Here is a 24,690-nt window from a genome sequence, read left to right on the forward strand (position 1 = left end):
GTGCTTCTGCACAGCTGGTCGGTGACACATCAGATCTATTTTAAGAACGTACTTGGCCTGCAGACCTGGTGATGATAATGTGCTGATCTGATTCTACCTTTGCTAGCTTAGAGGTTTTCACTTCCATGGTTAGTAGCTGCACTATGTTCCCAGTGCTGAATCAGTGCAGTTGAGGTTCCCTTTTCCGTTTGGTTGATTTGCACTGTACTTGTTTGTGGAACTGTGTGTGAGAACGTGGGTTGTCCTTCATATCACACAGTCTCTCTAGAAGATTTTGAGGGATAGCAAGTACATTTTGGCGCCCAGACCTGTTAAATTCAGGCAAGTCTCTGGCACTTGCCTTTCCCTGTTTAAATAGTGTTCTTCCTTTTAGGGAACAAATTGCAGTAGCCTTGAGCCCCTGTCACAGAGGTAGGGTCCATGTACACAGCAGGAACTGAGATCACGGCTCCCACCTTCGGGCAGAGTTAGATCTGGATCTGAAGCTTCACACTCATGCTATCTTTTGATGCCTTTTTCTTTGTTTTCTCAGGCACCGTTCAAAACTTGTGTCCCCATTTTTGGGTGACTTCATGGTGACTGTGTGCCTGGTGGTCAGGGTACTGGGATCCTGCCAAAAGCTACAGAAGCAGTGGGGCACTCATCATCATGAGTTTACGTCAGAGTTGTGCAAGCAGTACTTAGCTGCAGATTACGAGAGTGCTCCTCACTCGGTGTTAAGCTAAATGCCTTTTAGTGTGTTTGATGGAAAGGGTGGGAGAGAGAACAGCAGCAAAAACACACAAAGTAGAGCAACTCTGAAGCAGAACAAGCCAAGAGGGCACGTTAAACCTGGAACATGAGCTTGTAGGCATGGCACGCTACCTACGTTAAATATGAAACTGAGCCCAAAGAGGTTATGATGCAATTTAGAAGTGTATCCTAAAAGAACCTGAGCTGTGGGAGTGCACTCACAGCTTTATCGGATAGGTTAATGTTTCAGAAGTTTTTGTCCACAGGACGGAAGCCATGGACTCACCACCAGGTTGTAAGAAGCAGCTTTCCCTATGGCTGGCTTGCTCTGCAGCTACCCCAAAAAAGCAGCTGAAATTTAAAACAGTCGGAGGCCAGGTACTGCATTTATGGGACTGTTTGTGGACACGTGCCTTTCCCTGGAGGTGTTAGAACAGCAAATACATGAAGATGGGGCATACTTTTCTTTTGTTCTGTGCTCTGGTGGGTCTGCCCCTCTCCACTGGTTTCCCTGAGCTTTTTGAGTAATTCAGTATAAATTACCCCACATTTAAACAGCAAGTTAGATGTTAGATGTGTCTCATCGCATTAGGCTACTGACTCGCACATGGACACACAAGCAAAAACTCCATTTGTTGGTTAAACCTTCATAAAGCCGTTATCGTGGAAGTGACCACTGACCTAGAAATACGGCAGCTGCATCTCTGGCAGTCACTGCAGTAGCCTCTTGGTGACCTAATTTCTCCTAGCAGTGAGCGTCATGCTGCACGAGCCTGAATCCTCCTTAGTAAACGTACCAGCAAATGCTTCTTGCTGCTGAGTTTTCAGAGAAGTCGCAAATGAACTGGTGAAATGGGAGGAACCGTGACGCTGGTAACTGCTTGGGAAAATCTGCCTTTATTTAAGCCTCGAAGACAAGAATCATTCAGTTGTGAGTGTGGATTTTCTAAGTATCTGAACGGCTGCTTCAGATTCAAAGGACCAAGTCCTTGTTTTCAGATCCCAAATGTATGAGTTTGTATTGTAGGTTTATTAAGATGCAGAGGGACAAATAAAAACTAGCCCAATTTTCAGCCTTTGGGGCAATGTCTCAATGTTTCCTCTGACTTTGCTGCAGTTTGCAGAAGTGGTGGTGCATGGAGCAGAGCAGAAACTGGTATCCTGCCTGCTGTGCAAGCCCTACTTGTCTGTACACAGATGCCTCTGATTTCCATTCTGCATCTCTGTTAGCCTTGGCAATAGCCTTCCTTTTTTACACATAGCTATTAACCTGACCTTATCTCTGCAGTTAACGATACGATATGTTACGTGTGTCCGTATGAAGCCCCTGATGAAGCTGTCCAGCCTAACCAGCACACCAGGTTAGAGGGTATGAAATGGAAGCCCTTGGGAACCCTCTGTTGTAACCCTCTTATTTTGTTTTAATTATCTATTTTTTTGCTTTCTCATTTTGGTTTATGTAGGGCAACAGTGACATCCATTGGCCTATTAAGCTGATCAGAAGTTCTGTCCAAACACCACCACGTATTTACTCAAGGTGGAGGGCTGGGCTGGAGGCCTCCAGCACCACGGTTTCTCATGTAAATACCAGCTGCTTGCCTTCCCCTCTCCTTCTGTAGCAACCTGTTTGCGTTCTTGTTTCAGATACTGACTCTTCACCCCTGTTAGGGTGAAAACATGCTTTTTAGGATGTAGCTTAGTATCACCAATTCCAAAAATTACAAGCTGCTTGATTTCAACTGCTGCATCCTTTCTTGAAGACAAGAGAGTTTGGAAGCACTACTTCAGAGAGAATTGGAAGGGATTTGGACATGCAGTAGAGGAACTGACAGCAGGAAGGTTCTTTAAAAGAAGTGAGCAAATGATTCAAAGTATGAAATAATTAGAGGATTCAGTGACATGCACAAAAAATACTCATCTGGAGAATGAATCTGGAGGATTCTGATTTCATTCCAAAAAAAAAAACCCGAAGAGTTCAATTTATTTTGAATTGTATAAGTAAATCAGTGAACATTTCCTGCGGGCCTTTCATTGAACAGCCCCGGTGTCTGTTGTACATTTTTGACCAGCTGTCGTTTCAGTCCCATTCCAAGGTGAAACAACCCGTGTCTGAAAGGGAGTCCACCTGAGACACAGGGTTGAACCTACAAGTCTGTGAGCCCGCTGTCATTGCCCCACAGCACGGTGTGGTTGTTGCAGTTTGTATCTGCAACCAGGTGCCTCTCCCTCGTGACTGGGGCAACTGGAACTTTACCCAGCAAGGTCAGCACAGGGATTTTCCCTTCCAGCATCACCAGAGATAGAAGAAAAATGAAGATACGCTGGCGCATGTAGTCTGACTTGGAGTCTAGTTCATACCTCTTAGTTAGAAAGGAAATGCTAAGTGCTGTGGTCCTTCGGAGCAGTCATAACTGAGGGGAGCTGTAGGTACTGAACATAAGGTCTTCCCTTCATTTAGGCAGCTTTGTGTCAGTCATTGTGTCCACAGCACCTGAGATGAAGGATCTTCTCTTCATTTATTTCCAGCAGGACAGCCTAGGAAACATATTTAAGTGATGCTCAGTGTACTGAAGGACTTCAGGCTGCACTTTGTGGGTGTGTGGATAGCAAGCAGGAGGGAATCTAATGAAGAAGCTTAGCTTCCTGACCCTCCAAACTGCAGCCTGCTGGAAATGTGTTCATCCAGCTTATGTGACATCAGAGTCTTTCCTTCACCAGCATGTCTCTCACATTGCCAATTCCATAGTCGCACAGCTTGCAAATCTTCCTGCTGGATATTTGAGATGCTGTCATCTTACACAGCTCACTCCAGACAGCCTCTCCCCTTTTGATATCCTGTCTTCTCCCTGCCTGACTCTGGGGACTTCTCTGCTCTCCTTGCTTTCCTGCCTCTCGGTGGACAGATGTCTGTAGATAATGCGCGTGCACTATTGTTACATTTCCATGGGATGGAAGGAAAGCATCATTTCTTTTTTCAACTCTTATTCATTCTGTAGCTGATTTCTCTCTCTCACACCCTTGCTCTGCAGGTGAGCTGCATACAGCATTGGGGTTTGCAGGAGCTGATCTTCCCCAGCCATTACCAAATGCTGGAATTTCCCCAGGTTTTGACTTCTTTTTGCCTCTTGAGTTCTTTTTCTCATTCCTACAGCGTGTGGTTTCATGGGGAGTGGCTGTCCATTGGCTCAAGTTTCTTTAACTATACTTTGTATACGTTTTCTGTGGTCAGGAACCAGGACCCAGCGCCAGATAAAATCCTGCTGTTTGTGGCTAACAATGGATAACATTGTTGTCCTCCCAGACATTTGCATAAGAGATATGAAAACAGCCCCATTCATACCCGTCTGTGACGGGGCTGGGTGGCTGCAACTGCTTTGAAATTTGAGGTGGGTTGTTGCTTGATTGCATAAGGTGGCCGGCACTGCCACAGCTTTCCTCAGGCCGCAGGTGCACCGGCCTTATCTGTGCTGTGTCTGCCTGCCAGCAGCGGCAGGGCAGGGGCAGGATTCCTCCTGCTGCTGCAAAGCTCCTGCAGTCCCAAGCAAACGCGTGTCTCATCTACAGATGTCAAAAGATGGATGAGAAAATACTGTCATCGTGCTCCAGAGCAGGCTTAGCCCCATTTGCACCTGTAAATTCAGGATGAGTTAGGAAGAAAAACATTTCAAATGCCTTTTGGTAACCAACAAGCCAGAAGGTGGCTTTCTTTTTTTATTTTTACTTTTTCCTACAGAGAGTATTGAGATTTTGTTGGAAAACAGGATAGCTCAAAAGTGCAGTTGTGTTTATGGCACCACGCACAGCAAAGAGCACCCCAGCCTGACCTGACACCTCCGAGACTCGCATTTGTGCAGCCTTTCCGGTGAAGACAAGCAGGGTTATCACTTCAAGTGGCTTGTGGCTTGGAATGAAAGGAAGGCTTTCTTTCCCAGTGCTAAGAGGACCCAGGGTTAGTGCTCTCCTGTCACATAGGGACGTTGTTCTGTGTGTTCATAGCATCCTGTGCTGACTGCTCCTGTCAGCCAGGAGCTGCCAATGCTGCACACTCAGGTACCTCATTTTGCTTCGCCACTCCACCAAACTGGCAAAACACAGCAGGTTTGGGGCAGCAGGTAGGTTTTAATGTGGAAAATTATCTCCTGCATGGGGTTCTGCTAGGAGATACTTTACGACCGACACAGGTGTATAAAGTGGCATGGGGTGGCCCATTTCTCTGCCCTGCCTGCGTACCCCCTCGGGTACCCGGGGTGCCTGGATGGTTCGGTGCTGTGGGCTTTCACTGTAGCAAAGGGAAGGAGATGGACATTTTCTCTTTTGCTGGGCCTTCACATAGTAGAGCTGCTTGCTTGTTTTCAGCAAACAATGCATTATTACTGTCTTGGTGAAAGGAGGAAGGCAAAATTAAAAGAGAGAGAGAACATCTTATGAACCTGCTGTTCTCAGATCTCTCCGATAAGGACAGTTCCAAGTGCGTGAGAAGTTTCCTAGTCTGAGATTTATTTACTTCTGAAAGAAAAGCCACCTTCATCTCATTATTTTATTTTCAATACAGGTTTTAATTTGGTGAGAAAATATCTTTCCCATAAAGAACCTATTCTGCCTCATTAACTCCTATAAAAAGCATCCTCCCCAAGCTTGAAATGTTAAAAGAAGCATAAATTAAGGCTAAGTTTGTTGTTTGCCGCTTTAATCAACAAACAACCTTAAAAGGGACCCACAAAGGCTTCTGTAAACTAAATTTATTAGTGAGCAGGAAAACAGGCCTTCAGCTGCAGCATCCTCCCCTTCCCAGCCCCATGAATTTGGAGGGGGGTGGCTTTTTGGAGGGACTGGTTTTGTTTACGGGGGTCTTACTCTCTTAGGCAGGTTGTTGCGGTCCCATGGATCTCTGTCAGACTTTTGTGTTGCAGCTGAACTGAAATGACTTGGGACAGAGTCTGTTAATTAGGTCTTCAAAAGCCGCCTCCATTTGTTTCTTTGGTGTACAAATGTCCTTTTTTCCTCTTTTTCCCTAAATCTTCTTGTCAGTAGCTAAGCAGAAGAGAAGAGCTTTTTCACAGCAAGAGAAAACGGCCATCCTGGCTGCCTTCCTCTCCGGGAAGCTAGAGGAAAATAGAGCTACCCATCTATTTTTCCTCCATTCCTCTCCTTGGTATGTTTAAGAAGCCTTCCTCCATTTCCTCTGTATGCTATTGTAATTATCATTGTTTATATTCATTTATATCAGCAGTATCTTACATCTTAGCAGTATCTGCACTCCCACAGAGTGGTGCTCAGAGTCACCGCTGTACCAGGATCCTGGGAAAAGGTTGGGGATGTAATCTAGAAAGCTTCAATACTTGAGGACAGGATAATTGCTTAAAAACATTAAGAATTATCTTTCCTGAGCCAGCACATACGAAAATATGATTTCTTCCCAAATTCCCCTTCAGATAACAGTGAACTTCCTTCCAAAGCTCTTGCAGTCAGATTCATTGCAAATTCGAACCAATTTTTCACTGGCGTTATTTGGGAGCAGTGCCTGTGAGAAAATTCAATAATGGATTTTGTTGCTTGCTGCAGGGTTTGGACTTCCTCACTTCTTTATTTCTTTCACAGATATCTTAAGTACACTCTGAGATATGCAGTGCAAAGACAGAGCCAAGAAAAATCGCTTTTGTACGCTGGAGAAAATTGCCTTGACCCATTAGAGGGCAGTTTCTGAGATTTATCTGAACACCTCCTCATCTTGCAGGAGTTAATTTGAATTGGAGACGAGCCAAGACGGGGAGTTTCTCTAAATTTCCCCAGGCTTTTATGGGCTTGGCTTCAAATGGTCCTGGCACCAACCAGCTTTTGGTTCGGCTTTACAGAGTCCAAAGGCAACTGAGCGAGTTCTGCAAAACCTGAAACTCCCCTGGAGTTTTGCTCTCCTCTGATTGATAGCCCTGGCTCCAGCCCTTCCTGGCTCCTGCTCTTCATGGTCTGTGGATAGGTCAGCACTGCAAACAACTCCTCAAAGGAAATCATCCTTCTTAAATGCAGCCCATGTCTTATTTCAAAAACTAATTTCCTCCCTCCGTCCCACGCCTCCCCTTCCTCCACCAGCAAACGTGACACAGGGCTCGCGTTTCACACCAGCTGCCCAAGCAAATGCACAGACTGGCCCAAATTTACTGTGGCCTGGCATCTGCATTGACCAGAAAGTGACATAACTGGTGACATCAATTACCAGCACAAGACAGTTTCCTTTTGGGGCAGTTGACATTATCCTTTCATCCTCCAAACACGATCTTTTTTTCCATCCCTGTGAAGCAGCTGTAGCCCAGCTCTGTGCCCAGCAGCTTGCCAGAAAGCAGAGGACGGGAGGAGGGGAGTGCAGGTGAGGGGCAGCACGGTGTGCCAGCGCTCTGTGCTGCTGCAGGACTGAGCTGCTCTCCCAGTGGCATCGCTGGGGCACTCAGGGCTTTGTATAAAGAGGAAGAAGGAAGTTTTCTCAGCTACCCAGCTCCGTGGGAGCGTGCTGCTCGTGGAGCATGGCAGTACCTGGCAGCCAGGCGCCAGGCAGCCTGCGGCCAAGGACCTGGAGGACGGCAGCCCTGGATCCTGCTGCCTCCAGCACTGCCGAATGAGGGGCAGGGTCCAGGAGCATCGGAGTGAATGCAGCGTCCTAAAAATGCACTGGGTATTCACATTCTCTGCAGCACCTGGGCTTTCTTGTTCCGCCGGATAGCCTATATTTTTCTTTAATTTGTTTTTGAACCTCTGACAAGTCTTTTAATATTTATTTCCCTTTGTTTTTTTTTGCTGTTGATGTGGGGGTTTGGAGGTTTCTTTGTGGCGACCAGAAAAATGCGAGAGAGAAAAAACTCCCAGACAAACGTCTGAGCCCTTTGTCTCCCCGCAACACGGTTATTCCTGTCATTCACGGGGAAATATCTGGGGAAGGGAGGTATTTGGAGTTATTCATGACATTAAATTGAAAAATGTGCTTGAGTGCTCTGCAGGTCTAGGGCAATTGTACCCACTTAGCACGTACATGCATTGATCCTGCTAACAGGCGCTGGCTCAGCTCGAAGAAGCAGGCTGTGAGGCTGTGTTTATTCTTCCATCTCCATTACCAAGTCCATCAGTGACACAAACTGAAGCAGCTAATAGCTTGAAAGCCTCCACGACCCTCAGAAAATCCCCCCGCCTGCACTGATGAGGTGCACAGCTAACCTTGTGTGGTCCGCTGACCGAAAGGCTACATTTTATTTCAGAGTGGCCGCTGACAGCGAGCAGACCGATGGCATGCAAAGCTCCAGGGCTGGTGCTCGCAGTGACCTGGGAGCTACAAGGAAATTGCTCGCCAGCTTTCAGTCTGGCTCCCGTTATTGCCGGATGAGAAGGGGCAGTGGGATGGGCAAGGTTTTCTCTGCACTCGCTGAGCACCGTTAGTCTCACCCATCTCTGTTGTATTTCACTCAGCTTCTAATTCAACTTGCAGCAGCTGGGAGAAGCACATGGGAAAGCCATCGGGGCACTGGAGAGGCCAGCTCTGGTTTCTTCCATTTATCTTTTGAGTCAAAGGACGTACATTTTCAGAGGTAGTGCAGACATGACCAGGACTGAGGAAAATCCACTAGACCAATGACTGCAGTGTGTTGAGGGAGATTGTATGACCTCCACTCTTGTGTTCAAATAGGATTATACTGCCATCAAAAGAAAACACCAAGCAAGAAACCAAAACCCTGCAAAAACTGTTAGGAACATTTGTCTTAAAAGGGGCAGGAGAAAATGGCACAAAGGCAAAAAGTGAGCTTTTAAAAGCTGACACTTGGCAGGAGGAGCAAGTGTCACCCAGCAAGATGTGAACGGGGCTTTAGGTGTGAGCGGAAGGTTTTTATTCCCGGTAAGGTCAGTGAGGCATCTCAGCTGAGACACCACCACCACCACTCTGCAGGGCCAGCGATGATGCAGGTTGTGTACAAATTGGCTGTGTTCTGTAAGGGAATCTCTGTGCATTTTGGGATCCTGCCACCTAACACAAAGTGGAAGAGGTGTCTCTGATGTGGGAGAGGCCCAAGGTGAGCTCTGGACAGTGAGCACCTCCTCCATGCAGCACCGCCACTCCCCAGCATTGATGTTGGTCCGACCCACGCCAGTTTTGTCTGGAAGGGAAGCTGTGGTCATCGCTCCAGGGTGATAGGGCTGGAAGGTTGGTTGGAGGTTCCCTTTTGTCAGCTCTGTGCGCTTCCTATGGTCACACATGGTTAATTTCCACTTGGACTGGCTGCCTGTCATCTGCCTGCGGGTGAGTACCTGCGCTATCATAAGTACATAATGCCTAAATACATACTCTCAGGTTATGGGAAGCCTCGGGTTTATGTTTCGGGTGGTAATTTTTTGTTGTTTTTATCACAGAAGGACAAATGATCATGAGCTTTTATGGTTACATCCCCAAAAAGGACTTTGTTTCATTGCCTGGTAACTTCTTGGAAACTGTTTACTATGTGGTATCTCTGAGTTGCTGGCCAAGATGCAAAGTACACTTAAACTCTTTCAAATCCCAATAAAACCATTTGGAATCATTTTATGAAGCAAATGATTGCGAGCCCATTTGGCGCCTAACGAAGTGAGTGATCCTGAGCAGGTGACATACACTGATATGGCAAACCTGTGTGCCACATAGCCTTCCAGCTGGAAAGTGAAATCATGCGCAGGAGATGTGATAGCAAAATGATGTTTCCAAGCAAGAGCCCCACAGGCAGCAGATAATCGTGCCTGATAATGTGACCAGCTTTTTAGCTGGGCGATGGGTGTCTTTGGTTCAGGTCAGAAAGGGACCCTTGTGTTGGGTCCACAACCCTTGCCTGCAAAGCAGACCGAAGGCAGGTGTCGCAGTAACCTGTCCTCACTATTAGTACCAGGCTGTTTAATCTTGTGCCCCCAAAACCCCAAACCTTACCTTTCATGTCCAAGACAGCAATTTAGGGCTGTTAAGTGTTTAACCTATTTGGATGGTGCTCCCTCTAAGATGTGCATGGGAGGAGTATGTTGATGACCCCGGCTGGAAACCTGGTGTTGATGGCCATGTGAACTGCATGGCGTGCTCCAAGTCATTTTCTGAGGCATGTGATAGCATGCCAGGTTTTATAGAAAAAGATGTTTTTCTCTAGGAAACACAAGTGGAGAAACCACAGGACATGGTTTTTGCATGGTTTTTGTACCGCTGCTGTGAGAGGTACCACGTCAGACGGTGGATTTCGTAAATAAGATTCACAGCTAACATTTTGCATCCTTTATAACGTTATCTGCCATTGCTCTTCCGCATCTCCCAGTGTGTTTGTCACAGGCTCTTTGATTTCTGCGTCTCGTTAAACATTAGGCGTTGTGAGTTAGCAGGTAGAGGAAGAGATGTCAGCATGAGGAGCAGCACTGGCAGAACACCGTGTCTCCTGGTACAGACGCACCGGTGCAAAAGGCCATTACGTCACTTTTATTTTATCTTGAGAGTAGGATATATTTGTTCAGGTAAGGCCGGCAGGAACCATTTTAAGCCAAGACAAAATAAGTTACTTATGAACTGAAATAAAGTTATCCGTGCAGCCGTTTATGATTACTTAACGGTAGGTGAGGTGAAGCCAGAGCCTCTTTCTTATGAGGAGCACGTCAGGAAGTGGGATCCTCTCGCTGCTCTTACAGCCTCAAATTACGGGCACATCTCCTCCCTCTGTAAAGCAAGAATTTCTGCCTCTGTCAGACAGGCGTACTTGTGGAGGACTCTTGGATATTCCTGGCTAAAAGATCAGTTACAGGCCAGATACGTTGTGATGAAAATAAGTCACCTGCTTGGGGTCGAACAGAAGGTGTCTCTCTGGGTCAGCTTGGCGCGGCTTCTAAGCCTCAGCAAGCAGAGCTAGCGGGCTGCCCACGCTGGCTGTCCCCGGGGCTGGCAGCGTGGTGCCACCAGTTCCTGGCACAGGGCAGGGTGAGTGCAGGGGCTCCCAGGGTGCCAAGCTGGGCTACGATGGGAGCTGGGGTAGGGCTGGGGCGGGCAAACAAAGGGCAGCGCCAGGGCTTGGCTGGCAGTGGAGGAGTTTTGCAGAGCCTCCATGGCTGTTTTACGGGCGAGCTTCATGTTTGGTGTTACTGGGGCCTCTGTGAGGCACTGGAGAGGGAGCGAACGGGTGTAGGAGTGGACCCTGCCTTGCTGCGCTTCGCTCTCTGCATGTGAACGCTCCCTCCCCAGAAGGATTCTCCAGATGTGATTGGAAAGCCACCTTCTTGCTCCAGCTGCACGCACACCTCTAGGACCACGGCATTCAACTGTCCCATCCATCCAGAGAGCAAACAGGTGAGGGCTGTGGTGTTTTTAGGGTCCTGTTGCAGCACGTTCCCTGGAGGTAGTTGCCAGGCATCCTCGCAGCTGCAGCAGGTTTGCTGTGTGCACGCTCCGCGTGGCGGTTGCGTGTTTCAGGGGGCAGTGTAATGTTCTCGGAGCTGGTGTGGCTGGCAGGTGCCTTGCAATGAGATCCAGGGACGTAGCCTGAGAAATGTTATCACCAGCTTGGAGTGGCCCACAGACCCTTTAAAGCAGCTAAGAACAGAATTACATTCAAGTGTAACATTACCAGCCGACGTCTCTCCTTGTGCATCTGGAAGGAATGTGACCCGCAGACCTCATCCTTCCATTTATCTTCACTGCAATTTTCTCCTCTGCTTCTCCTGCCCAGCAGATCAAAATGTCCCTTTTTCCCATTCCCTGTGATAATAATTCATTTTTAAGAGCGCTCTCTGCGTGTTCCCCTGCCTCACCCAGCCTCTGGTTCCCTGCCCATTCAGCGCTCCCTGCCCATGCAGGCACCCCGGCAGCGCCTGTTCAGGCGCGTGGATTTTCACTCCAAACCTCAGCCGTGTTCTGCCTCTCCTTTGCCCAGCAAGTGGTGGGTGAGTCACTCCTGCAGGTCCACGATGTGGGAATTCAGGGGCTGAGAGCTGCTTGGTTCGTAATGAGTGCTGCTGCGTGCTTAACATGGGAGAGAGAAGTTCAGTTTGATTGAAATACAGATTACTGTAATTTTTATGGGAAAGTTCAAGCTGTCATTTAACAATCACGGGGTTTTTTCCTCCAGAGGTTGGTTAAGGTACAAGACATGGCTAAAAAGCCAATGGCTGAGCACGCAGCAGTCGGCTCCAGCCTCCTTGGCATGGCCCTGCAGCAGGTGGGAGCCCTGCCACTGGGAGACAGGCGGGTTGTGATGCCACGGCAGCCAAAACATCTCAGATGTCCCTGTGCTCAGCAGGCTGCAAACAAACGAACGCTGTGTTTGTGCTGAGAAGAGAAGCGCTGTGGTGCAGGGCCCTTCTCCTGCTGCGTAGAGCCCTCGCTCTTGGCAGCACTGGGAGAAAAACCGCGCTGCCTGCTGTAGGATGCGGCCCGTGGCAGTGAGCAGATGGAGCCCAGAAGGGTGCTGAGTGAGCAGCAGTGACCGGAAAAGATCCTTCCCTCGTTTGTTTAGTTAGGGAGGACTCCACCGGTAAATCCTCGGGGTGAGCAATCATTCTTCATCTCGGTGTTTGCAGAGCACCCGGCACAGTGGGGCCAGGTCAGTTCCTGGGCTTCCCCACCTCAGTGGCAGCGTAAATAAATAAAAAAGCAGGATATGAATCAAAGGGGGTGTTCTGTATAATGCCACTGCTCCCTAGCCATGCCCAATTCCCACCGGAGCCTCTAGCCTGGGTAATGCAACACCAGCGTATCAGGTGCTCAGGGCACTGGGAAAGAAACCTGTTAGCGACATGGCAAAGGAATAAGGCCCGTTCTGGCTGCAGACCTAGCCCCAAAGCCGGGACAGGTCAGACATATGAAATGAAGTACTGATTGCCCGTTACAAATGCTTATTCATGACCGTCCCCAAGTGGCAGCCCATTTGTGCTCTGGCTTGCCCTAAGAGTGCAGTTGGGAGCCCCGAGTGTCCCCACACAAAGACTACCCTTATAGCACTGGGCGTGCGAGCAAGCTGCGCAGTGGGGATAAAGCGAGGGAACAACTACCTGCAGCCCGGCTGAACTCTTTGCGAGCATTCCCTTTCTCTTGGCAAGTGCTGTGTTGGAAACAGGCAGTTCTGTCCAAAGAACCCAAAGGGGCAAGAGAGCAGAAATATCTAAAGCTGTGTGATACCCAGGCGGAAAGGAGAGGCGCATGAGAAGATGTTGTGTCTGTAAGCCATGAGTGAGGGGGATTGTTGCTGAGTTTAACTGGAGTGAAAAGCTTGGCTAACCATGATGTGATGCATGCCTGTATTCAGCTGAGAGCCACTTCTCCAATCCTTTATGTTCTCGTTGCACCAGTGCTTGAATTAGCAGCGCTCTCCTATGGGCTTACAGCAACATGAAGAATTTCAATCCTCAGTTGTTCTTGATGGGAAGAGGGGTGTGGGTTTTTTTGATGTAGCAGTAGCTGCTGCATTAGCTCTGTTCTAGTGGTAGGGAGGAGGATCAGAAGGGCAAATTTATGCCTTTGAAAGAGGAATCTGATGCAAATGAAACCAGCCCACTTCACCCTGATTATATTTCATCGTGTTGTGACTTCAGAATGCCTTCAGCATCCTGGCAACAAGGGCAAAGATTTGAGAAATGTCCTGAAGTTAAAAGGACACAGTTCCTATGGATTATCAGTGTATCCCTTTTTTTTAAAAAAAAACACGCATCTTTACTGTTCTTTCAGCAACTTGAAGCGGGCGTCAAAGAAAAGTATTCAGCCAGACAACAAAAATAGCCAGCCAAGTGCTCTCCAGCAGTGACCTGATCCTGTCTCGTGTGCTGCGGAGGGCGCGGATTCCTTTGCAGTTACAAGCAGGCTCCAGGCTGGAGACAGACTCCATTTCAGGCTAATTTAAGTAAAGTACGTGATGATAACTGATGGCCCGTGCACAGCAGAGTTATAATGGGTACAGGGCCCCCGGTGCAACATGGCTACATCCCAGTCATGCTGAGATAGTTTACATTTCCCTGGATAGATGGGGTCTACTCTGTGCTATAAGGCATCACTCTAAAAACTATTCTACAGCCCTGATGGAAAGATCAAGCCATTTGCCTTCATAGCATTATCCCAGCTGGGCAGGGAGGAAGAAACCATGTGGTTACACAGCTCACGAGCTCGTCAGGAGTGGATTTCCCAACATTTTGTACTCCGGTGTGTTAAGGGTGTGTGCTGGTCCTGGCTGTTTCGAGCAGATGATTAGGTCCCAAACAGAGAATGAAGAGCATGGTGGCAAGCATGAACAAGGAACAAGAAGATCCATTGCTAAAAGAAGACCTAAGCAGTATCATGCTAACAAAACCAAAATCTTGCCTGTGCCTTATGTTTCTCAAGCGAGGGGCAAGCATAAATACAGACAGCTTCACTGAGCTACATCAGTCAAAAAATCTGGCACCACCATTGTGTTTCACCCAACATGAACTGCTTCTTGTGAGGATGATGTGGATGAAAGCTGGGTCCTTTTCTGGGCTCTGATACAGGCACCTTCAGGCATCACCCAGAGTCACCTGGGCGAAGTTAAGAGGGGCTGGTTCCCTGCTCTGTTTTGTGGCTGCACACGTGGTGCTGCTAACACGCCCAACAGGACAGGGTATACCACCACCCAGGGGCAGGAATGATCCACAGGGAGAAGGAGAAGCTGCAGTATTTGAAGTGGCTGTCGTGGCTAAGGATTTTGCCTTTTGAAATCGTAGTTTTATTTGTCTGTTTTCCTGTGCAGATGGCTTTGGCCCGGGAGCTCTCTTATGCCATGCTGGTTTGAGTGCTTAATGCATGAGTCCAGACCTCAGTACAGTGCTGCAGTGCATCAGGAAAGGGAGCAGAAAAGCCAGCAAAGTGTCTCCAGACCAGAGAGGTGTGTGTTGAGAGGTAGATTGAAAAGTAAACATTTTATGGGGCCCGGTAGCTTTGTTGTGGAGGATGGCAAACCGTCAGGCTGGAACCTGGCGGCTATCACTCTGTGAAGTACAAAAGGAGCTTAGTTTCTAAGTGGCTAATGAGTTTACTACCTTGTTTCTGTCAAGGGTTTTGCAGGGGTGATGCTGATTAATGTGTCATGCCCTTTCCCCAAGCCTGTCCCCTTCCTCTTCCATCTCACCAGGCTCTGTCTGACACCATTTATTAGGCTACTTGTCCCCGACTTGTGAGGAATAAATATTGACACTGATGGCTGCTTAAGAGGATTTGTTTTTGCTGTTCGACCTGTGAAAGAGTTTGGCACTCCTTACTCAAAAGCCGCTCTGTGTTTGGGACTGGCTCCACCCAGACTTAATTTTGGAGGTTATTTTTTGTTGTTTTTTTAATGAGGCTGATCACAGCGTGTCCTGTGCATGAGGAGAGGCTGTGATTAGGGTTATACATTGCTCCCCTTTTTCATATTAGCATGAAGAACAAAGATTTCCAGACTGAGCCTATGGATCACTGCATGTCCCTAGCAAAGATGTGGCTTCCTTTGAGACAGTGCTGCTGTTCACGCTGGCAAATAATAATTTTGATACAATTTTTTGTTAACTGGGGCATGTGAATGGCCTTTTTCTATTTAGCTCTGGAGGGGTGCATCAGATCACGGTCTGTAGCCTGAAGAGCTCAAAGCAGTCTGCCAGTTGGTGTTGCAGAGGGTGGTCATCCTCTGCCATGACTTTTTAGTGTATATGGAGCTGCTTTAAGGAAAGCATTCTGTGCAGTTTCACATGCAGTGGTTACACGTGGAATTTTTAAAATGCACCTTAAGTGGCTTGTTAGAAAAGTCCCGTTAAAAGCCCACAGGCATTTAGAGTAAGTGGGCTTTTCTGAGTTTCCAAAGAGCTATGAAAAATTCTGTATCTACAGAGTAGCACCTGTAACAGGGACTCGGTGTCACTGGGAGCCCAGCAAGATTTGAGACATCTCCCTGGAAATCAAAACCTTACGGTGATAGTGGGATTTCCCCAGCTGGGCTTGGAGGCAGTGGCAGGGGCAGGGACAGCATCACTGGGGCAGACCCTGAGCTCATCCAGGTGAGTGTGTGAGCTTCCTGCAGCGCCCATGGTGAGCATCCCAAGTCCCAACTTCAGACCTTGCTTTGAGCCCAGGGGATGACTTGCGTCTGGACTCGGACTTGTTAGACTAAAACACATGAGGCGAGGTGATGAGGGAGGGTTTCCCAGTTGGCAGTGCTCATAGAAGAGCTCCCACTGCAACTGGGAAAGCTTACACTGGCAACTGGGAAAGCTTTTGTGGCTCCTGCATTACCTTCTCGCCCACCTCCGTTCCGTGCTAGTCATGAGGCTGCAGCCCACTTGGCTTTTCCACCTTTGTAATGCTTCCCCAGCCCCTGAAACTGGAATAATTGCTTTATGGCACTTCCACTTCCCTCTGGTTTTCCCCTCCCTCATGTTTACTTTTTCAAAATCAGCTGCTCTGTGCCCATCCCCCCAGACAGCCCCTCGCCACCAGCTCAGGAGTATGCAGTGGGGCAGTGGGATCACTTCTGCACCCCTGCACCAGGCTGGCTTCACGGGGCAGGGGGCAGGTGGCCAGCCCTTGCCTTTGTTTTAGGAGCTGCAGGTGCAGGGGGTGTCTGTCGCTGCTGGGGAGGGAAGGGTGATTCCTCCTTCGAGGTGGTTTGTGTGAGCACAGTGGGGATGCACTGGGGCATACGCTGAGCAAGGGAGATGAAGGGTTCCTCCCCTCTGGCTGCAGTCCTCGTCCTGCTCCAGAAAAGAGGATTTTTCTCTGTGCTTTTCTGTGCTTCAGTCCCTGAGACCTGCAGGTCTCTGTGCGGAGTCATGCTCCAGGTGATGCAGAGGTTCTGTGTTTTGGAAAGCAGCTGGCCAAATCCTTATCTCCTCACTCAATCTCTGCTCATTTCTCACTCAGGCAAATCTGCTGAAATCCTGAGGAAGTAAATGTACACTGTGTTGAGTAAGGGATTCAGTAATTTGTCCAGGAAGAGTTGTGTGAGTGGGATGGAGAAGCAGTTCAGTAAGAAGTAGTTCTTATTATGGGGATTAAACATTGCTACACCCATGAAGGTGATTTAGCTCTTTAAAACTCACTCCACCCCTCCAGTTACTGCAATTAAAATCTGGCACACCAGGAAGCCCTGCAAAGCAGTCAGGTTAGAGGGCAGAGAGAAAACTCAGCTGTAGACTTGAGTTGGTTCTTGATGCTGAACATCCACCGTGCCCCTGACAAGTGTGGATACAAGGGTTTCTTTTGTCCCTCTGAGCAGATGCCCAGATTGTCGCTTGCTTGGTACCAACCACTGAGACCAGTTTTGCAAAAAGCATCTCAGCAACCATTCCAGCCTTTCACCCGTGTTTTCAAAGGACAGCTGCCAGGGTAAAAAGCCAGGTTCCTTGGAGTGCGTGTGTATGCAGGCCAGGGAGAGAGATCCAGCTGTGCTGGCGGAAGAGATTAATGCCCTTGCTTGCTCATCAGTGCCAGAGATCTCATCCATCTGCCACTGGAACAGTTCGTGTAAGCACTCCCTTAATCTTTAGCTTAAAACCATTTAAATTGCTGGTCTGAACTGACCTAGTTTGTTTTGCCTTCAACGCATTAGGAAACCCTCACGCAAACCACTGCACCAGCAGATCGAGTCTGGCCCCAGCTCCTACGCTGGCGGGAACGGTTCCCAGTGGGAGCTGGTCCTGCCTTTCAGGTCTCGGGGCCATCCCCCGGCTGGATCCCAGGTGGGACACAGCCTGCCTGGCATGCCCAGCCCTGCCGAGGACAGCCCTTCGGTATCCAGCAAATGTCACTGTTCTGAAGGGTGAGTGTAACACAAATTCTGGAGAAGGTTTTCCTGGGTAGTGAATCTCTCCCTGCGAACATCGCTTCTTCAGCATGGAGGCTTGTCTTTTCCCATGGAAAGGGCTGAATTTTATAATCCTAAACTGGAAACAGGTTCTTACAGTGTATGCGTATGGCTCTCGCTTCCCTCTCATAGCTACTTTCCTTTGTAGGAGCTGCAACTTTTTTTTTTCATTTACACTTGTCCTTTACAACTAGCTTGTGCTTTGCTTTGTATTGTGTAAGAAAAGTTAGAAGTTTTAATTTATATTAAATGACTTCTGATCAACATGATTCAGCATCAGAATCTCCCAGGTCACGTGCAGATAACTTTATTGTTTTACCTGTGTGCAGGGGTCATGGTCCTACAACAGACAGCTGTGTTCCCGTGCTTCTCCCTGTGTTCTGCAGTACAGTGTTCTCACCTGAGGTACCTCTGACCAACAGGTCTGAGTACTGCTGCACCTGGAGAGAGCTGATCCCAATCTGTTATGGCCAGGTCCAAAAGATTGTTCCTAAATGAATCCTGGTCCTGGTGAAGAGGGTTGAAGCTCTGCTTCCCCAGGCAAATCCCATGCCTTGTCCAGAGGCCAGTGTGGCTTGCTGTCTCCAAAAATCTCATGAGTGGTTCATAATAGTCTGTGGATGCTTGTGAGAGTCCCAGGCTTAGAATTGAATGAAAATGCCATTTCTCTGTAATTTTGCTTCTGTTTTGACAGAGTAAGTAGGTAGGCCTGTTTTCTACGGGGGTGAAAACTTGGTGGGTGCAAGGTGCAGGGAAGCATTTCACTTGTGTTGAGAACTGGGGTGCAGAGCAGATTGCTCTCCACTTTGTGTGGATGCCATCGTGATGCTATCTGGCAGGCCGAGGCAGTTGTAAGCTCTCATTTCTCACCTCCCAAGAAGGGGAGGTCTCCCCTGAGCTGACGGAGTGCTGCTCAAGTCAGCACTGGCTTACACCAGAGAAGACTGCAGTCCTACGCTTCCATTGAACTACATCCTGAAATGCTGCTTTACAGAATTAAGCCACAATCCTGGGAAGATTTGGGTCAGAGCTGCACAGAGAGCACTTTGTGCAGGAACACCAGCAGGATGTAAAGGTGCTACAGCACTGGGCACGTACCGGTGCCGGGCCTGCCGCTGCTGTGCCAGAACTCAGTTGTGTGGACATGGGCCTGTGCCCCAGTTCACCTTTGAGAACCACGACGCTCTCCTGGCGTTAGTTTGGCTCCGACGGAGAGTGAGGGATGTTATTATGTTAAAATGGGTTATTTTAACTGCAAGCTCTTGGGTAAGAAGGAGTCACCTTTTGTTATCTATGCATGTGTACATCCACGCGTGGGGGACCCCAGTGCCTGGACTGGCTTTCTGGGTGGTACCACAACACAAACAGCAAGCCATACCTCACTATAACCACCAACTTCTGTTACAAAAAGCCAGGAAATAACTAGGGATAAAAACTTTTTTTTTCCTTTTTATTTTCCAGCCCTTCAGGTTATTCCTTCCAGCTAGGGCTCAGGTCTTTTTGGCAGGGCCACGCAGGGAACCGTGCGCTCCGGCCGCCAGCTCAGCAGCACAAGAAAAGACTCCGGGCTTCAGGGCGGCGTGCCCAGCTGCCTGCCTGCACGCTCGGTTCACACACGCTGTCTGAGGGAGAGCTACTCATGCGAGGCAGGGGAGGGCCCACATTTCAGAAAGCCTCGATTTAGGGTGTCTTTAAAAGGGTGGCAATCGCTGGGGTCTGGGTGCAAGGAATGCCTATTATCAAACCTAAAGACCAAAGGGAACGCTGCATATTGTGGACCCAAATGCAGCTGGCACGGACCAAAAATGTGCATGTGAGTGCCTTTCTAAGTACCCAGTAATCCTCCAGGGCAAAACGAGGATTAGGGCTCTCTCACAGACAAAGAGGGAGTTCATTTTCTCAAAGGTGCCTTGGCCAATACCAAATTAAGTGAGGAACCCAAATGAATGTGAATACTCCTTTCAGATCTCTGCTTGCAAACAGGTACAGTGCAGAAGCAGCTTGTTTGTGTGGGTCTGTGCAAACACAGCCTGGCCAGATTGTGGGATTGAGGTCAGGTCAAATAAAACCCATCCAATCTCAGAGAAAAGGGAAAGCCTGGAAAGCAGTGGGCAAGTAGAAATAGATGTTATTATACAGACAAAATCCAGTCTCTGTTCACCAGATTTTTCCTCTCTGGACCTGGAGGTCAGTGCTCATTCTCTGCCTTTAACTGGAAGTTGGTTAAGTTGCAATTAAGTGACGAGTCCTCCTGGAAGGAAAGCTCTGAGTCTGATTTCATTCCAAGTGAGTTCTCAGCCTATTTTTCCCTGCCTTGACACACCGTGTACTCAGCATGATTGCATAGGAGCTATTAGATTGAAGGCAGTGAGTGCTCAAATATGAAATGTGTTCATGTCAAATGTCCCATCCCATGACAGCTCAGTGATTTCTTAGCCCTTTAGCTTGTCTTGAGTAGTGGTCGTGCATCTAGAGGAGCGCAAGCTGCCTCTGCTCTGCACTGTTCCTGGAAAATTCCTTCTTTTTCCTTTTGGTGATTGGCTTACGGCATGAGGATCAGCTCTACTAATCCCATCTTAACAGATAATCAGCACGGATGTCCCTGCGATGCATAGAAAAAATATTTGCATTTATGTCTCTCAGAAGCAGCAGCCAGCAACGCTGTGGTTTTGGGTCGTGTATTTTTTTCCTCGAGCTTTGCAGATCCATCGAAATCCAAGGGGTGGATATTATTGGTTCTGCTTGGGACGTGGATACAGCTGCAGAACTCTCCGGGACAAACACCTCATTTGGTCCCAAGATTTCCATGCTCAGTAAGCAGTCCTGCGATTTCAGACCTGCCTTGCTCTGCATTAGGATGCAACTGAATCCTTCCAAGGGTTTCCCCAGGCAGAGCCTGGTGCATTTTGAGGTGCCCATGAAACAGCCTTCAGTTCCTTCTCTGCCTCGTTAGACTCTGGACATGAAGCTGGGTCTCCAGGTCCTCCATCTCAGGTGAGTGCTCTAACTTGCAGGTTAGAAAGCTCACACGGGGCCTGAAGGACTTCTCCCAGCAAAAGCTTCAGCCCAAACTGCGTGCTCTCCGAGGAAAAGTGTCACTTCCACAGGCAAGATTTTTTTTGATGGAAAAAAACGTTTTGTCCACGCATTTCCAGCTGGCGATGGCTTTGTCTGGCTCCCAGGTCCCTTGAGTGAGGCTCACAAACCTGTGCAGATGTTGCAGCTCCAGGGGAGGAGCTGGGCCTTTGTGCTGTGCCATGCAGGGACGCTTCCACTGCAGCTAAAGGAGATTCTGAAAGCGTGACGGATCTGTGGATTACGGGCTATTTCTGGACCAGCCACAGGAGGTAACAAAATAAGAAATACGTAAGCAATCCGGTCTTCTCGCTTCAGGCAGAGCAGGAGGATCCGCAAAACAGCGTGCCCACCGGAGAGGGAAGGGCTGGAGCCCGGGATGAGCACATTATCCCTCCCATCCTGCAGCACTGCCCAGGGGAACCCGCTCTTTAACAGCGTGGAGAAGGCAGAAGGGCTTTCTGCTTGCCAAGAGATGGGGAACTGCCATGAAAGCGGCGTTTTCGCTCACAAGGAGACGTGATTCCAGCTCCTCAGCTGCCGAGAGCCCGCCCGCAGCCTGCAGGATGAGGATAGCCAGAGGTGAAGCTGCCGAACTGTCCTTACCTCACTTGGCTGAGCTGGGGACCTCAGGACGCCCTGTGACATAATGTAACGCTATCGGGATAAAACCGTGGTCTTAACCCCCTCACCTCCCTCCTCGCAGCGCTGTCGGAGCCCAGTCCTGCGTTGCTGCTGCTTCTCCTCGTTTCTGTGTTTGTGCTGTGCTGTCGGCTGCTTCTGTAGTGGAGGAGGGTTGCCTCGTATGTTCCCCTTGTAGACAAAGGAAAAAGTGTTAAGTAATGCCTAACAACTGCTGTAGAACTTGGAAGAGGAGTTCCTTGCTTTATTCTCAATTTCAGGAGCATCAGCAGGTGAATTCGTTTTCTAGGAAAGCTTTTAATTCCGATACCGGTTAGAAACACTCCTGTTGGTCCCAAATGATTAAAAAACAAAAGCCAGAATTTGAGCTCCATCCTCTCTTCTAGGAATAACACTCAGCTTAGAAATACTGAGACATTAAAAATGGCTAAACCTGTCGTTTGTGGATTGGAACCTGTAGGAATTAGGTCTTTTATTGCCACAGCAGGAAACTTGGCATTAGTTGAAAATATAAGTCACCGTGATTCCAAGAGGTGGAACCATTAGAAAAATAGCTATTATGAAGAGTTTTAAAAAGAAAACACATAAATAAATTTTATATATAGTTCCAGGTGCTGTTTATGGATGATCTCAGCCCTGTCCTAGACCCATACCTGGAACCACAGACAGCTAAGCAGAAAAGCAGCGTACAGGATGCTAGTGCCGACAGAAGACATGTAAGGCTAATGTGCTGGAAAGCACGCTATCAGCAGGGAGACTTCAGCAGCTTGGTTTTGTGTGCCCTCCCTGTGTCAAATCTCTCTCCTTCAGGAGCTGTAGCCAGAGAGCTGAGCCTACACTGCAGCGTTTCATCGGTGAGAGCAGTGGTTTGTGCCACTCCCAGTACTTGACTATTTTGTGATACCTGGAGCTTAAATCTCTGAGGCTGTTATCTCTGCAAAGCCCAGCTGAAACTGGGCAGCAGGTCCAGCCACTGTTTTTGGGGGATCTGCTGGGCAGAGGCACGCACCCACACCTATCGACGGGGCATTGGTTTAGGAAATGATAAGGGAAATCGAAAAAGGTGAGAGAGAAAAGCCGAGAGCCTGAAAGGTTAAGCTAGATGCTAGGAAATATGTGAGGTATGCAGGTAACGGGAGGTCAGTGCAGGAGGCAGATAAGGCGGCCAGAGGAGGTCACAGCTGGTTATGGTCAAAAGCAGGGGAGCTCCCTAAAGCCTGGAATAAGCTCTACAGGGTCGTGACAGCTCGGGCAGGGCACGAGATGTCGGGTGGCAGAAAGAGGCAAGCCAGTCTTGTAGGGAGTGGATGAACGAGCCACGTGAAATAAGGCTACCTCTGCTTCCTTGTAGGGCTCTGAAAAGATGCTGAAAAATAGGGAAAAGCTTTGCAGATGCTTAGTTCAGGAAGGGCAGGGGAGGTGCTGCCTGGCTGGCGTGGCACTGCCCGCTTCTTCTGCTGGCTGCAGCTCCCTGCCAGCACAGCGCTGGCTGCGCCCTGACACAACCAAACTCCTGGCCTGTAACGTTGGGCTGCAGCTGGCTGTAGGCATTTCTTAAAAAGGCTGAAGTCTGTAGTAGTGAATTCATCTGCTGAGGGTCGAACATAGGAAAAAAAAAAACCCTACCAGGCCGTATTTTTAGATGAGGGAAAAACTGAGCAGAGCGCCTCTGTACAGCCAGTCATTAACATGTGGGGTATTAAATACCAAAGGCACTGCTGAAGCAGCGAGTATAAATAACAATTCGTAATTAAACAAGAATTTTTTAGAAAAGGAAAGATTTCAGAGGCAGCTGCCAGCCTCAGGTGGGAGGTAAAGAAGACTTAAATAGGCTGCTAGCTTTCCTGTCTCCTGCTTGCGAGCTTTAGAAACAACACGATAACACCAAGAACAACTGCGGGCCACTCCTTGCCGGGAGACTTTTTAGCTATGCAGTTGTGAGGCGCTTTGCAACGTCCCGAAATAAAATGCAGCCCTGAGGATGATCCCAGTGGGCTGGGCGCCCTTGCAGGGACGGGGCACGCCACACCGCCCTGCTGCCAGCACAGGCTTCTGGAGAAGGGATGCTCGAAGGAAAAGGGGTGAGTAGCAACAGTCCAGACACAAGGTAGGCTCTGGGTGTCTTTGCTCTCATATCGCCGCTAAAGAAGTCTCTTTCTAGAGATGAGTGCGCTCCTGATGGCAGGGCCGAGCTGCCTTAGAAAATGATTTGGGAACACCTTAGGAAGTCTGGGTTGAAGAGCTGCATCGCTTGGTTGAGTGTGGGGCAGAAAGTGGTGAGTGGAGGAAAGGTGCTGGGTTTGTGGGTCCACTGCATCCTCCGTGGCAAAGCACCTGGCACTGCGTGTGTTTCCCTAGCAGAGGGATCCTCATCACTTGCTTTCCCCACCGGGCTTGATTAATGGTGTTATTTATAGACTGCCTGATTAGTTTTCAATGTCTTAGCGCGCCCATCGTTCCACACAGAGCTCAGTAATTACGGTTTTTTAAGAGGCCCGGGAAGAAACTCCATTGCGTTTCCTTCTTACCCCCAAACAACAACCCCGGAGCCCATGCAGGCACTAATTAACGTTTCTTTGTCTCTGACATAAACCCCGCAGTTATGCATGCTGGCAAGCTGGGTTTTCTCCCTGTGTGAGGGGGAACACCCAGGCTGCTTACCCTCCTGCTGCTCCGAGCCGCCGGTTGTGAGGTCTGGGTCTGCGTGGATCCCTGTGGGAGCGCTTGGAAGCAGCACTTTGGGACAGCTCTGCTCGCAGTGGAGCTTACAGAGTCTGTGTTGTCTCTTGCTTTCTTCACGTGTTTCTAAAGCTATTAAAAAAAAAGCCTTGAGTGCTGAAAGATCACTGGGCTGTGGGCATGGGGAGGCTGTGTGCGCTTACTCCTCTGTATCAGTTTCTCCAGCTGCTGATTATTCTTTTTTTTTTTTTTTTTTCTTGAATTAGGCACAGGGGCAATTCCCCAGTCCTAAATGTTGTTCCTGGCTACCTCTGCGATAGCTGGCTGGAGAGGAGGCGGGAGCAGCTTCACGTAGTGCAGGAGCACAGCTATCGTGTAGCCTGGGAGAGCCAAAGTCGGCTGTGCCGAAGCAGAGCACCTTCCCCTAGTGACCCTGTTGGTAAAGCAGAGAGGTGTAAGGAGTGGCAGTTCCCTGCCTGGGAGCTCAGCAGGGAGGCCAGGATTTACCCTGCGGTCAAGACAAGTGCTTCTGCTGAGGTCCTGTCCCCTCTGATGGGATCCCACCATGGTGCTGTCACTGAGACACCCCATCAGGCATCAGGGTGATGGGAAGCTGTGCTGAAATGCTCCCAGGGGCTTCCTGGGGCACCTTGCCATGGAAATCTCTCCTGAGCAGTGTTGTAGGGGCACAAGTGCTGTTCTCTGTGGCTGGGACCATCTCTGCCGTGTTTCAGTACAAAGCCTGAAAAGGGGCTGT

General features: G+C 48.9%; 1 protein-coding gene and 2 long non-coding RNA genes across 9 annotated transcripts in view; 2 read left to right on the forward strand and 1 right to left on the reverse strand.

Annotated features, from left to right (window-relative positions):
* The window catches only part of SHROOM3 (shroom family member 3), a 143,456-nt gene that overhangs the window by 86,757 nt on the left and 32,009 nt on the right, over positions 1-24,690 (forward strand). Inside the window, exon 1 of one of the 7 annotated variants that reach the window (XM_072038012.1) lies at positions 21,245-21,263. The exons of 4 other annotated variants lie outside the window; for them this stretch is intronic. In XM_072038012.1, the coding sequence (XP_071894113.1) occupies positions 21,262-21,263 (2 nt within the window). In that variant the 5' untranslated portion in view covers positions 21,245-21,261. Of the gene's footprint in view, positions 1-21,244; positions 21,264-23,125; positions 23,362-24,690 lie in introns of those variants that run through there. 2 more of the 7 variants (XM_072038010.1, XM_072038016.1) reach the window with 2 other exon arrangements.
* Positions 224-4,464, forward strand: LOC140002537 (uncharacterized). The gene is made up of 3 exons (XR_011809344.1): positions 224-1,110; positions 2,021-2,093; positions 2,196-4,464. It is a non-coding gene; the product is annotated as an uncharacterized lncRNA (long non-coding RNA).
* LOC140002535 (uncharacterized) lies at positions 7,404-24,376 on the reverse strand. The gene is made up of 3 exons (XR_011809341.1): positions 23,916-24,376; positions 21,305-21,425; positions 7,404-21,171 (listed from the first exon to the last, which is right to left on the reverse strand). It is a non-coding gene; the product is annotated as an uncharacterized lncRNA (long non-coding RNA).

The sequence above is a fragment of the Anas platyrhynchos genome, chromosome 4 (genome assembly GCF_047663525.1).
Source record: "Anas platyrhynchos isolate ZD024472 breed Pekin duck chromosome 4, IASCAAS_PekinDuck_T2T, whole genome shotgun sequence".
In the NCBI taxonomy this organism is placed as follows: Eukaryota; Metazoa; Chordata; class Aves; order Anseriformes; family Anatidae; genus Anas; species Anas platyrhynchos.